This window comes from Rhipicephalus microplus, chromosome 4, assembly GCF_043290135.1.
Source record: "Rhipicephalus microplus isolate Deutch F79 chromosome 4, USDA_Rmic, whole genome shotgun sequence".
Classification (NCBI taxonomy): Eukaryota; Metazoa; Arthropoda; class Arachnida; order Ixodida; family Ixodidae; genus Rhipicephalus; species Rhipicephalus microplus.
Window position 1 is genome coordinate 143326119 of NC_134703.1, and position 15609 is coordinate 143341727.

Consider the following 15609-nt stretch of genomic DNA (forward strand, 5'->3'; position numbering starts at 1 on the left):
TGAGGCCTGTGTGCTTAGGTTTAGTTGCACAATAAAGTACACCAGGTAGTCGAAGTTTCCGCAGCCCTCCACTATATACGGTGTCTTTGACAATCTTATCGGGGATTCGGTACGTTAAACCGGAACAATGGTTTTTGAAAGCTCTGTTGTCTATTGGTGCTTTTTTCATACTGTTACTGGATCGAGAACGAGTGCCTTCCCGTTAAATGCCTCTGTAGATGTAAAGCGCTAGATCAGCCACGTGTCTTTCCCGACTGAACTTATCTTGTCTAACATTTCATGCAGAACTCAATGATAATAGAAACAAAGCGTACACGTATGGACACAAACGAAGCTTTTGAACTCACCGCACACCTATACGAGCTTTATTTCTTTCCCCCCATCGAGTTGAGCGTGAAGCAATTACTGAGGCAGTTCAGCGGAATTAGACCTGTCTGCAGTGGGCGGGACACCAGCTAAACACGCACACTGAAAACACACACAAAAACTTTCTATAGTGCGAATGCGCGCTACCAACAGCGAGTATACTTTTCATTGGCAAAATGCGCTTCTCTCTCGAGTAACAGTACCGTTCGATAGGCTTCCTGCATTGACTCGTTTTTTTGTCAGCGCAACAGAGAGCATGCTACCACAGTTGTTACCAATACATTAAATCTCCCCTGCTTTTATAATCTCGCGTGTAAGCCAATTCTATTTCTTCCCACAGCTGTGCACGTGTCGAACGAAAGACAAAACCACAATTTTTACAACGCTTAGCTAGGAAACCACCGGCCACGTTTCTAACATTTAATGGCGCTCCCGCAGACAGTTATTCAGACAGGAACCGGTTATAATGAACCCCAAAGGGTTTGGTTGCGCGGGAAAACGCATACATCCCTCCCCTACCCCTTATTTTATATGTGTTTTACTATCTCACTGGCGTCAGCTATTAATGGGGAATGCGGCAAAGAGTCCTTCTTTGTTCTGCCTTTCCCATTGGCGGCCTACTGGAAAGAAAGTGACTTTTCAGGCTTTTTTCGTATACAATATTCTTGTTGTATTGACCTTGTCTGATGAGATGACTGAGAAACGCGGCCGCAAAAAAAATAGTGACACTAAATGCCCTCCAAAATGTAATCCCTTTTGTTATAACATTCTCATGTGTCGTGAAACACGTCATAGCGCTTTCTCCAACACATGGCATGAATGATAGAGAGGACTGTTTGTGCGTGGTAAGTTTGTTAGAGACGGTAGGGGGTTAATTGTGAAGCTTCAGGAATGCAACTGTGAAATTATTGTGACGCGATACGTACAGGTGTGCACTTGACAGAGATGCGAATTGCGACAGGTGGCGTATCCGCGAATTTTTAATAAAATCGGACAGTCATTCGCTTTCGCTCACTGCGACTGCAGAGCTCAGACTCCTCAAAATTACTTTTGCTAGCACATGTTTTTGCCGCTTAATGCTTGGCTAATACCACCACTGGAGAATCACAACACCACCCAGCTATTAAAGACGACCTTCGAAGCGGCAGTATCAGCGTTGGAAACAAGAGCTGCGAATAGGCAAAGAAACACTCGAGCTTATCTGATAGGGCCAGCTAGGCACCGGAGGTAACCTCTCTGATAAGCCCTGTGGACGCGAGGACATCTTCCGCCTGATAGTAAAAGCAACCCCCCGTGTGAATGACATTGTGTCGGCGGGATCTCTGGAGTTGACCTGACGAGTCCAGTTTTTTCGTGAGGTGCCCCTTTTTGGCTCGAAATGAAGCCTCTTTTTCCGTCGCTAGTTCCTTGGCGCAATGCAGCTGCCTTCGCCAGGCCTTACTCCCAAACGGTTGCCGTTGCAGTGGAAGATGCGAAACCGGCAAGTGTCAAGCCTAAGCCTTTCAGCCAAGTTCCCAGGGTACCGTCACTGCCGCTGGTTGGGAGTTCATGGATGTACTGGCGCCTTGTGGGTAAGCGTTTCTATTTTTGATTTTATTTGTCTTCCGTGGCATAAGCTGCTGTAGATTGGAAACTTTAGTATGCTGAAACGTGACCTTTTTCCGCAAAAATAAACGTGCGGGTACACAGGAAAGAGCAACTAGTTAGGTATAGCCTTGTGAATGGCCTATGACTCGCCTAATATATACTGTCACTCCCAGTGTATCGCTATTACCAGATGACGTTTCCACCAAAAGTTTTGGTGTTCAGGGTTCATTCGTGGCTTTCCATGAGCTGAATTTTATACAATACAGGTGATGGTTCTTGTGGTTTATATTTTAAAATATAATGATGGATACTGTATCAACAAAAAATTCTTTTTAGCACTTATTGATAACTATTATATAAATATAGGCATAGTTAATACACAATATAGGTATTTATACTAAAGCACCCACTGACACCAGGTTGTTTGTGCGTCCTCAGGTGGTGGTAAGATAATAAAAAAAACTAGAGAGCTCGAACATGAAAGACACACTCGCACCACTCTGGAAACTGCATTTTTTAGGATGTACAATTCCGCTGCCCAAGAATGCAGTTATACACCAAAAACTTTCCACAATAGCCTGTCACTTCCTGTACTCCAATTCAGGAACACGTAGGATTGCTGTGGCGCTAAACTAAAGCCTCTTTGTCATTCTAGAGTGGTAAACTCTCACTCAAAAACACTCTCTAAGTGTGCGGCAGTGGGTACACTGCAAGTGTGCTTTCAGCATTCACCTAAGGAGTGTGCAGTAAACGTAGCGGATTCCACGACAAAGAAATCAGTATAATACGAAAGGGAAACGTGCCTTTGCAGAGATAGTTGAGTGTTTATTGCATATTGTTTCAGCAACAACAACAAATTGCAAATTCATGTCAGGAATGGCGAGGACCTCAAAACTTGCAGCGCACACCTCAAGCAGAAAGCACGCACAAGAGGAAGAGGAAGGCGTTATGTGAGAAGGAGGAGGAGAGGTCGGCCTGGCAAGCGGGTTTCTAGTCAGCTACTCCTCACAGGGGTGAGCTGTAAAGGGAAAGAAAGAGAAAGAGGAGGGCATGATGAGGGGTGATTGTGTGATTGTAATATAACACGATGAGTGATTGATTGATTTGTGGGGTTTAACGTCCCAAAACCACCATTTGATTATGAGAGACGCCGTAGTGGAGGGCTCCGGAAATTTTGACCACCTGGGGTTCTTAAACGTGCACCCAAATCTGAGTACACGGGCCTACAACATTTCCGCCTCCATCGGAAATGCAGCCGCCACAGCCGGGATTTGATCCCGCGACCTGCGGGTCAGCAGCCGAGTACCTTATCCACTAGACCACCGTGGCGGGGCAACACGATGAGTCACTGCACGTAATGTCTCGTTCAGTGTGAAGGGATGAAACTGCGTGGAGGGATGAAACTGGAAGAACAAAGTAGAACAAACAAGCGCTGTCAAACAACGCTGTTATTGGAGGGATCAAATGAGCCTTTTAAACACTCACAGCCCGTTTGATATTTCCCTCTATTGGCTAACAATAGAACAACCAAAAGCTATAAAAACGTTCGTTAGGGAGTTGTTGACGAAACAGGTAAATGCTACCTAGAAAGACACATGACTGGCCGCAAAAAAGAGAAAAAAATACAAGACAAAACACAATGTGCATGAGAAAAGTGTGCGCGCGGGTATAACAGTCGCGTAGAACCAGCTTGAAACACGGCAAGCTGGGGCGTTACGATAGCCAAAGAGTGGGGTCGGTGATGAAATGACAGCAACATATGGAAGCACTGCTCTAGTATAACATTATTACCTTGTCGAAAAACACATCCTCTTTGTCATTCGGTGATGCGTCAACGTAATTTTGCCTATCAGGCTATCATGAAGTAAAAGTGTCTGTAGGTTACGAAGACACGAACAACTCTAGAAATTGTACAAAATTAAGGCTGTTTTATTGACATCATACATACAATGCGAACGAAGACGAAGACATAATATTGACGCCAGGCGTTGACGTAGCTACCGTCATAAGTATAGCAACAGGATGTTTTATGCACAAGAATTCGTAACATTGAATGGAAGCTAGAAGGTGACTGTGCTCTCGCACATTCTAATGAAAACTGTCAAGCGTTTTCTATACGCTTCAAAGTCTTCATTTTTGGAGCTCATCGCAGGTCCGTTGTGGGTTCTCTTCACCGGCAGCAGTCCATCTCGGCGCACTCTTACTAGATATAAATTTCAAACATGCGTCCCTTATCGTACGAGTACTAGGACTACAAGTCGATGACTACACATATGCTCACTTCATACTTCCAATAGTGGCTGCCTTTGGCAATGCTTTGTAAAACGCCGAGGATAAGAAGGTGCTTCGGGGGATAAGCTTAACAGATAGAAGCTCGCTGTCGACATCAGGAAATACAGACTATGGCCACACGAAAAGATAACGGCATTGACCCAAAACGTATTGTTCGTACAAATCGTGTGGCTGACATACGATTCCGATTGCACGTCACGTTTTTCCGACTCATGACTAAGCACGGAGCCCTTTGAGAAGTTTCACAGCGCTTCATTATAATATTGGGAAATCTGACGACTGTCATTCGATGAATGTCGCACCGTTTTGAAGACGGCTTAACTTTATACCCACTTGAATTGATTGAAACTTCCCGCACTACTTTAACAACACAAGGTGCCATCGCTCTAATAGCATGAAATAGTACTTCAAAACAGCCCAGAAAAATAATCATGATATAACTTACGAAAGCCGTGCTCTGATAGCTAAAAACAAGCTGTAGAAACCTTTGCTGACACATCGACTGGTGCGTCAGTAGCCTTAGGTAGTGTTCAATGCATCAATTTTTGGTTGAGTGGAGAGCTGCTGATGTAGATTAGAATGATTACAAGTTCATCGGGACTGAACACACGAGCTAAACGTGACTGCGCAACTCGCACAAATGTTGAGTAGTTGTACTATCCAAGAGGGTGTGTTTGGTTAAGAAAACACAAAAAATGCCAGGGAGGAATGTTTATCTTAATAGTACAGTTCAGAAAAACACCGACTCGTAGTTATATTCACATCTTTTGGTGCCTGACGCCAGCCATTACATGCTTCTGCCACGCAATATATTATGCGCTAAGGAGATTCCTTCCACTACGTGCCATTCATATAGTGTTTTTCTAAAGCAGTTTCAACCATTATCCTGGCTCTAACGTAGAACTCCTGTTTGCACGCAGACAGCTTTGGTTTGATCCTCACTGAGACCTTGAAAGTTTAAGTATTTTTTCTATTTTCATCTTTCTAAATTTTTCGGTCAGAGACAAGATGACGATGCTTCGCTCACAACCAATGACGCCCCCACCAATCCTGACGCCGAAGCCGGAATTTCTGCAAACATTGCCCCTCCTAATAACATCGTGGTTTGGAAAGACAAATCCTCTCCTAATATAATTACTATTGTTTATTGCAAAACTATAGCCCGCTAATAAAAGTAGTGTGCTATTTTCGATTGAATATAGATCAACTTGATGTTATAACAGTGATTGCTGTATACGGCTTAGAGACAAGAAAAACCATTCGGCACTAGTGGTTACCATTGGCTATAACTATTAGTCACGTCGTTCTCAACGTCATACCCAAGCATGTGCATGGTTGTCTGTGCTGTGAGTGACTTCGTCTACCTATACGCTGCCGTGGCGCCTAGCACGCGCTCATCAGTGTTTACTTAGAGCTTCCACATGGGCGATCCTGAGATCTTATGAACTCCCGAGCAGCGGGCACCTTTAGAAGAGTGTGGACAGTGGTAATGTGAGCAATCTCGCATATACCGGGCCGACGCTGCAGCCCGGGCAGAAAAACAGGCCTGGGAGGCCGAGTGCCGGTAGAAACTGCGTAGCAATGATACGGCAGCCTTTCAAGCCTCGCTAAAGCACGAACGGGAATGAAGCACCAGCGGCGGGAGGATCCTGCAAACAACGCCGCCGATTCAGCTCGTGATGTCAAATGTTCACAACAATGGCGCACCGAACAAGCGGCGTTGTGGGTACAGCAGCGTCAATGCGGTGATCGTGGGAGCGCGTTCGCCGGGGGGAACGCCCGCTTACAGCGGGAGTTTGCCTAGCGGCGCTTTGGCTTCAGCTTCGACGTTTGTGACTGCCTGTGGTTTTCCGCACACACGCTAGACCAATGAAGCTGAAATGTGAGGCCCGATTGGTCACCGTGTAACAGCAGTGAAAGCTCGCTCTAACTACTGAGATGAACGCATTGCGAAAATCATTTAACCGCTAATTACACTCCTCCATGACGGTGATCATGCCAGGCACAAAGTGTGACATGTGAAATAAACACTGGGGCAAAGCCAAGCCAAACGTGTGTCTAAGCGCATTAAGATGCACGCACATGTAAGCAAAAATTAGACCATTTCGCGCTAAAGGGAACCATGTGTAGATTCGAAACGATGTACATGGTTCGATCTCGTCCTCCCCAAAAAAGTATTTAAATACAGGAATATTAACGTGCTTTCAACAGACGTTTCTTTTTAGGTGCATGCTGATGATTATGCAGTAAATAAGTAGAATGCATAGCCAAAATAGGAATTAAAAATTTCCTGACAATTTAATACACTCTAATCTATTGCTGAGTGCAGCAATTTAGGTGTTACAATTTTGCAATACTTTGAAGGAAATGCTTCTGCTTCGGTGGTGCACACCTCTGGATTATGACAACGGTAGCGTTGCGCCTCTGGCTTGCTTACCAAGAGCGGCAGACGACCAGATGAGTCGCTCATTGTTGAGAAAGAACTTTCAGAGACTCTCTTCTACATAGGTACTTTGTTTATATTCTGAAGAGAACGTCATGAGTAGCGTGAGCGGCGCGGACGATTCTCTGCAGCCCATTACACAGAGCCAATGCATATGGAGCGTATCGCCGCGGCCTCCAGGAGACCGCAGGAGAAGGCGCGCGGGTGCGTTCCGCAAACAGTCTACGCACGAAACACATTGTAGCCACACTCATGACGGTGCACACTGCTATGGCGTGGTGGGTGGCCGCCGCGGAACTTTTTAGAGGTGAAGCTCCTTCAGGCGTAAGTTTGTCCGCCGTAGTAGTTGTCTGTCGTAGCCACCCATAGTACGTGAAGTGTTCACTAGATGGCACTTGTATCGCTAGTAATAGGAGTTCGGTTCGGACTGTCACGGTGGATGAACGTGTTTGTTTAGCGTTCCCGATCGACTGCGCAGATAAGTTGTTTTGCATGTTTCAAGCTTGTCTTTATAATTATAAGACAGCAGGTAAAACCCCTGTGTGGTATAAAACGCTGCCCTGGAGAGTGTGCGTCATGCTTTGACGTAGAAAAATCGGTGTGCGGGGCCGATTTAGTATTTCAAGTGCGCGGAAATCATTATGATGGTGATAGCGGCAAAACTATGAGCGCGCCTATGCGCGTGCTCGTGCGCGTACCACGTGAAAGGCTCCCGAGCCACGGGGACAGCTCGGCTGACCCCAGAGAGCAGAACGCAAGGAAAGGTTCGGGCCACGCCCCGGCTGCTCGTTCTGACCCTCCGTGTCCGGGCCTCGTCCCGGCGTTGAAGTCCTCGGCTGCGTCCTGGACTGGGCATCGCCCCACCTAACGCCAGAGAGCAGAGAGCAAGGACAAGTTCGGGCCACGCCCCGGCTGCTCGTTCTGACCCTCCGTGTCCGGGCCTCGTCCCGGCGTTGAAGTCCTCGGGTGCCTCCTGGACTGGGCATCGCCCCACCTCACCCCAGAGAGCAGAGCGCAAGGACAAGTTCGGGCCACGCCCCGGCTGCTCGTTCTGACCCTCCTTGCCCGGGCCTCGTTTCGGCGCGTTGAAGTCATCGGGTGCGTCCTGGACTGGGCAACGCCCCACCTCGCACCCACGTTGGTCTGAAGCGGCGTTCATCACGGCCAGCTGCTGTTCTGGTCTCGGAGCGAGACGCTGTCCCAGGTCTGTTCGCGGCAGACGGGAGGTACGCTGTTCGCGGTTGTGTACAGGCAAGCCCAGGCGTTGACCACCGTACTGGGATGCCCCTGGCGGTTATCTTCTAGACCGAGCCCCGCCTCGGTACGAACTCCGCAAGCACAAGGCACACCGACTCCTGACTGCCAGAGAGCTTAACGTCAAGCGCAACGTTCACGCCCCAAGAGTAGAACGTGAGTGAACGAACAAGAACGTTAACTTCCTTCCGCGTAGGACCGTGAACTCGTGTATATATATGTGAGTTTATGTTGTGTGTATCCCCTTGTCCGTCTTCGTGTATATAAAAGTCTCTCGTTGTCCTCGAACGTCCTCTGTCCTCATCTGGCTAACCTGCGCCCACAGTTGCCCACAAATTTTGGAAAGCCTGCCAGGATCAGAAGATGCCAGGATAGATCGGCCTTACCTTCTTGCCGAGAGCCAGATGGGCGGGACGAACCGATGGATTTAGAGTAATTGCACGCGATCGGAACGGACATGGGCCTTGCCAGGATCGGCACTCAACATCTTTCAGGCGAGAATTGGTCGCACACAGGATGCCTGTAAACGTGCAAAGACTGCTTTGTATTGGAGAGGAGGTAGGGTGGTCTTGCGCCGACTTAGAGCGAATGTTGCGAGAAGACCTTGATGAGGAACAAAAGAGAATTGATTTCGAACTGCGGTACATGTGCAAAAATGACAATGAGCGTGTGCGTTTGCGACAGGAAGGAGAGAAGCTGTTGTCTGAGATCAGCACAGCTATCTTGGAAATCCGAGAGATTGCAAATAGGGTAGCGCTTAAGGAGGTTAATGAAGAGGACCAAGTCAATAATCTCAAGGATGAGATAGTGATCCATGATGTGGACACAAGTCTGTCAGACACACTCGAAGAAGTGTATGTCGGAGAACATGATGATGTAGCTCTGTGTACACGATCTGCAAGTGAATGTGTTAAGCAGATACCTGATGGCATTGAAGGTGACAAAAGTATGGAGCAGCATGGTTTCGGCAGTCGTCAGATGAAAACTCTCGGCCAAAGAAAGAGCACGTCATGCGTATCTGAGACTCTTGCTTCGGAGCCCAACGAAAAGCCAGTGGCAATGACAAACCCTAAAATAGAGCCAGAAGATGATCATAATTCGAGCAAGAGGGGCCGGAACTGCCAGAGTAGTAGTAGAGCTAGGAACGCTGTTCGCCCAAAACATGGTACTCCGTACCGTGCGGAGGCACACCAACTTCAAGACAACCGAAAGATGTGGCGTGCTTTGGACTGCGTAGCTTGGCGCTCGGACCCAATTGTTTGGATTGAATACTGCTCCATCTATATGAACATCGAGAAGCCACCGCGGTACACAGAAGCACATAGGAAGAAAGAACTCTGGTTCTGCGCTAGTACGTGGAAGAAAAGGAGGAAGAGTACAAACCTGGTTGACCGATTCCGAACTGAACTGCGACACGACAATGGACTTCGAACTAGATGCATAACAACAACAAAGGTACCAAGCTGAAGGCATTCCTATATTCTTCAACACTTCTGGCGAGGACTTCAACGCCGGGACGAGGCCCGGACACGGAGGGTCAGAACGAGCAGCCGGGGCGTGGCCCGAACCTTTCCTTGCGTTCTGCTCTCTGGGGTCAGCCGAGCTGTCCCCGTGGCTCGGGAGCCTTTCACGTGTTACGCGCACGAGCACGCGCATAGGCGCGCTCATAGTTTTGCCGATATCACCATCATAATGATTTCCGCGCACTTTGAAATACTAAATCGGCCCCGCACACCGATTTTTCTACGTCAAAGCATGACGCACACTCTCCAGGGCAGCGTTTTATACCACACCCTGTATTACTTATTTTATTGAACGGCTTTTTCGGGGGTCAGTCACCAGGTATTTATTAGTTTGTGCGTGTGTGTGCGTTGGAGTTTTTTTGTTTTTATGTTGTCTTTTCTTTTGCCACCCCCCGTGGGAAGTGCACGTGCATTAAACACGCAAATTTTTGTAGGAGAGCTTAGACTTTCTCTTTTTCGTAGGGAAGGGCTCGAGTTTTGTTATTATGGAGTGAGACAAGTCATAGGGACAATTGGTGTCGGAAAGACATGGTTAAAAAGACTGTAAAGTGTTCAGGATGTGGGGTGGCTTTGAAAGTGGACCCAAGTATAGAAGCGGAAGGAGAAGAGGCTGACGCGAAGTGCAGCCAATGTGAGGTCGAGGAAAAAATGGAGACGATGATGGTTGCCCAGAGTGACCTGCTGATGAGAATCGCCGAACTCAAGGTTGCGTTGGCGACAGAGCAAGAAAAAACGAGGGCTATGGGTTATATAAAGGCTGAAGTCCGCCGAGGAAGCACTAGCCAAGGTGAACAGAGGAGCGGCCCACGGAGAGAACAGTAGGGAACCGGCAACCAGAACTGCGGAGAAGAAAGATCAAGCAAGTTCGGAAAAAACAGGTTCAGCCGGTTCGATTGTCGCAAGTCCCAGCTTCAGTGAAGTAGTGGTGGGGCTGGGAGGGGACAAAGCAGCCGGTGTCACAGGTGCAAGTAACCAACCCCCAGGTGCAGGACGCTCCAGCTGAAAAGTCATAGCATGCGATAATCGCCGGGGACTCGAATTTAAATCGATGCACAGAAGCCATCAAAGAGAGGGTAAGAGGTGATGAGAGGGTTGCTGTAGGGGCGTTCCCAGGACGCAAGCTGGAAGCAGTCATGAGGCAAGCGAGCGCAAAACTCAAAACTACAGCTGATAGACGAAGCCTCCGGATAATTTCAGGTGGTTTAAATGATGTGTTAAATGAAGACACAGCAGGACTAGCAACCACACTGGCGAAAGGCGTCGATGACATGTGCGCCACTTCTCCTCAGGTACAGGTAGCGATATGCACGATACCGGAGGTACCGGTGCGTGATAGCAACCTGCAAAGAGTGGTTGTCAACGCAAACCAAGAGATATGGCTGATGAGAAGTGAGAGGCCTTTAGGTGGTGGAAATAAACAGAGAGGTGCATAGGTGGGGTGGTTTTCAACGAGACAGAATTCACTTCGATGGGCGGCTAGGTCATGAGGTGGGTTGGCGACTTGCAGGACGCGCAGTAGCTTTTTTTTTGGGGGGGGGGGGGGGCAAGCGGGCCCTTCGGGGTGCAGGATAGCTAGTAACGAGGAAAACAACCAGGGAGACTCTTTGACAGGTGGTATGGACAGATGCGATTCCAAAGTGGCACCAGTATCTAAGATAGCTAGAGTCCGGGGCAGAAATAGACTTATCCACGAGCGCAGAGTCAATTCAGACAGTGTATATTAACATGCAGGGTGGTAGGAAGAGGCTGAAGTGGGAAGAGATAGAAGAACCGCTAAGGGAGGGAAGGCCGATGGTATACGTTTTTGTAGAAACACATCTCAGGAACATGGAACAACCTCCTAACAATGCAGACTACGCGTGGGAATATTGTAATAGAACATGAAGGCAACAGAAAAGGCGGTGGTATTGGACATTCATTCATAAAAGTACAGACTGGTAAAGGGTGTAACAGGAGTGCATGGAACATTTATGGCTGAAAGGGAAAGTGGCAGGGCAAATGACACTCCTTGGTTTCGTGTACTTGTGAACGGGAGCAAAGGCCAAAGAGGAAAACCAGGCAATGGTAGACTGTATATCAAATGACATTCAGGCGTTAGGAGGAGAGTACGAGATAATTAAACTAGGAGATATGAATGCGCACATAAAAGATATAGATGGGTATACCGACCCGACAGGCAAAATGATCATGGATATGTGTGAAAGGCTTGATTTGATCATTCACAACAGTACCGAAAAGTGTGAAGGGCAAATAACATGGGAGGTAGGAAGGCTGCAGTCAACTATAGATTACGCACTGATGTCACATAAAATGTATGATAAGCTCAGAGGAATGCACATAGATGAAGGTGGCTCCAGAAGTCTGGGTAGTGATCACAAACGTATCACGTTAAGTTTTGGAAGAGCAGTTAAAGTGGGAAGGAGACAAGATGAGCAACTACAGGAAAATTTTTATTCGGAAGGGCAAATTGAAATAGCCACTAAAAATTGAGAAAGTAATCACTGAGGATAATAAAACGGTGTGGACATACACGAATCTAATTAGACTGTTTGAGCTAGAGCTTGCTAAGGCACGTGACAAGTCACCCGGAAAAGAAGACACAAACCCAAAAGTTGGTGGGATGAGGAAGTTAAAAGAGCCATAGCAAAACTTCAGGGAGCCTCTAGAGAACACAGACATGCTAAGCAGCGGGTTGAACCGGCAGATGATCTTGAAAGAAAATGGGATATCTTTCTAAGCTGTAGAAGGGACGCATTCCTACTGATCAATGAAAAGATTAGAAATGAACTGTCAAAAGCTTTAGATGGAATAGACAATCGCCAATTGTCGGAAGAAAGGGTATTAGGACAGTGGCCGAGACCGTCCTCTGCACGCAAGGCATTGAGAGCGTTGTTGCGCTTTCTGCGGGCAAGTGGTCTTAGAGACAGACTGTAAACAGCGTCGTGGATCGTCTGATGACCTTCTCTCTCTTTTTTACAACGTCTCTTTTCTCTCATTCTTTATCCCCCTTACCCCCTTCCCCAGTACAGGGTAGCCAGCCGGTCTGAGAACTGGCTAACCTCCCTGTCCTTCCTCATTCATTCCTCCTTCTCCTCCTTAGAAGAAAGGGAGCTCAGTAACTGGCAGAAGTACATAAAAAAGATAGAAAGGCAGCTGCGAAATTTTGGAGCCATCTTAAACTCCCTAAGAAATGAGACGAGCCTAGAGCAGAGGTTTATAACTACAGCTCAATGTGCTAGGCTAGAAGGGGACGAAGCTATTGAATATATAAGAACAAGGGTGACAGAAAAGTTTCAACAAAGAAGTGCTTTATGCACCACAATAGACAAGAATGAATCAAGTGGCGCAATGGCTCCATTTTCACAACGAGAGTGGGAAATGGCTGAGAAAAGGGTTCCTAGTAGTACATCAACAGGCCCAGATGGCATTCCAATTATGCTGATAAAGACATTAAGTCCGAAGTTCAAGCAGGCTTTGAGAGAGGCAGTGAACAAAATAATAATCGATGGAGAAGTTCCTTATGGATGGAAACTTAGCAGGTTGAGCATTATCCATAAAGGAAAGGGGGACAAAGCTGACATGAAGAACTACCGTCCTATAACAGTGACATCAGTGATCTACAGCCTGGCGATGCAGATTATAAAGGAAAGACTGCAGGCATGGATAGAAGATGAGGGGGTGCTGGGGAAACTGCAGAATGGGTTTCGGAAACACAGGAGGTTGGAAGACAATGTCACTGACGCAGTGCATCGAAATAGCTGAAAAGGAACACAGGCCCCTGTGGCTAGTATTTTTGGATATCAAGGGAGCGAACGATTACGTGGTTCAAGAGGAATCGTGGGGAATACTGGACACACTAGGCGTGGAAGATGTAGTCACTAATATTTTAAAGGATATCTATAAAGGTAACAAGGTAGTTATAAAGTGGGAAAAACAGGTATCCAAGTCTGCAGAGGTAAAACGGGGGCTTAGGCAGGGGTGTTCTCTGTCACCCTTATTATTCATGATGTACCTACAAGGATTAGAGGCCAAATTAGAGAAAAGTGGACTGGGTTTCAACCTCTCTTTCGTCAAACAAGGAAAACTCATTGAACAGGCACTATCAGCATTGATGTACGCAGATGATATAGTGCTAATGGCCGACAACAAGGAAGATTTGCAGAGATTGGTGGACATCTGCGGTAATGAGGGAGATAGGTTAGATTTCAGATTCAGTAAAGAAAAATCAGCAGTCATGATTTTTAATGACATTGAAGGTTGTGAGCTTAGAATACAGAAGGTCACGCTGGAAATAACAGATAAATACAAATATCTCAGCGTATGGATAAGCAATGGGGCCGAGTACCTAAGGGAACACGAAACACACGTGACGACTAAAGGTAACAGGAATGCAGCGGTAATGAAAAACAGGGCAATGTGGAATTACAATAGGTATGACGTTGTGAGAAGAATATGGAAAGGGGTCATGGTTCCTGGTCTGACGTTTTGCAATGCAGTCTTCTGCTTGAGATCAGAAGTTCATGCAAGATTAGAAATTAAGCAACGTGGAATAGGTAGGCTTGCCTTAAGAGCTTAGAAAACAGCAGGGGGCCAAACCAAGAAAAATTATCGGTTAAGCAGAAGGTGAAGGAAGCGGAGATCGACATGTGGAGAATTGGCATGATTAAGAAGTCCGCACTAGAGATCAATCTAACTTTTAAGCAGGAAATTGCCAAGGAAATGATCTACGATAATATTCAGGGTAGTTCTCTAGTGTTTTAGGCCAGGACGGGAGTATTGCGAACCAAGACATATCAGGCCAAATACGAAGGGGTAGACATGGTATGCAGTGCGTGTGAAGAGGAAGAAGAAACAGCCAAACACTTGATAATGTTCTGTAAAGGGATTCACTCTATAGTTCAGGATGATGGCGCAGAGTTTTTCAAAGCGCTGGGGTTTAGGGACAGGGAGGGCAAAATAGACTTTAAGTGGGTAGAATTAACTTGAAGGAGGTTATCTGATTGGTGGCTAAAGTCAAGGCATGAGTGAAAATTAAACCCTTCAGTGCAAAGCACGAATCCTCAACCTCACTATTTAGAGGGGAAAAATAAATCAAATTTTTGGTTCATTAAGTAGTACGGTTTGGTGGCACTAGCCCACCGCCCGATGTAAAGGGTACAGCCACATCCATCCATCCATCCATCCATCCATCCATCCATCCATCCATCCATCCATCCATCCATCCATCGAACTGATTAGCAGATGCGGTCAAGGTACGTCCTGCGTTTGAGATGATTCGATAAACTACATACATACATACATACATACATACGTACATACGTACATACATACATACATACATACATACATACATACATACATACATACATACATACATACATACATACATACATACATACATACAGAAGGACGGATTGATGAACGGGCGATACGCACGTAGCTGATCGACGTAGCGCGTTTAGAAACATAGGACAAGGGAAGGGACAGAAGGGAGCGCTTACTTCCAACAAATTTTTTCCAACAACAAAAAAGAAATTGTTGGAAGTAAGCGCTCCCTTCTGTCCCTTCCGTTGTCCTATGTTTCTAAACGCGCTACGTCGATCAACTATGTCTTACCAACATGCCCAACTTTATACTCTAGTCAGATACGCACGTATTGACTGGTCAAAACTCACGGTGGATTCATGGTTTCCCTATGTACCTCCAGAGCTCCGCCCACTCATCGTCATTCACTTGTTGGTATTTGATGGAGGCGAAAATGCTGTAGGCCCGTGTGCTGATATTTGGGTGCACGCTAAAGAACCCCAGGTGGTCGAAATTTCCGACGCCCTCCACTAGGGCGGCTCTCATATTCATATGGTGGTTTTTTGAACGTTAAACCCCACATATCAATCAAACACTCCGTTGATATGCTGTCATTTTTTGTCTCGACTGTCATTGTATTCTTCTCGCGCTCTTTTCGCTACCACCGTCTTTCATCTTTCACGGCTCTCCGCGTCCGCTCTTTCTCATTGTCGTTCACTCTTCCGGATACTTCGATGTCCATGCCACGCAACGCAGAAAGGGGCACTGAAGAGATGCGCTCTAAAACTTTAACAATATGAATTCATCACCGTTGTCCATGTCGTCGGACGGCATTCTAAC

General features: G+C 46.7%; 1 protein-coding gene across 1 annotated transcript in view; it reads left to right on the forward strand.

Moving 5' to 3' along the window:
* Window positions 1-1640: 1640 nt before the first annotated feature.
* Window positions 1641-15609, forward strand: part of LOC119172390 (putative cytochrome P450 49a1) — a 38197-nt gene continuing 24228 nt past the window's right edge. The window contains exon 1 of the mRNA XM_037423461.2: window positions 1641-1937. Coding sequence (XP_037279358.2) covers window positions 1745-1937 — 193 coding nt within the window. The 5' untranslated portion in view covers window positions 1641-1744. The remainder of the gene's footprint in view (window positions 1938-15609) is intronic.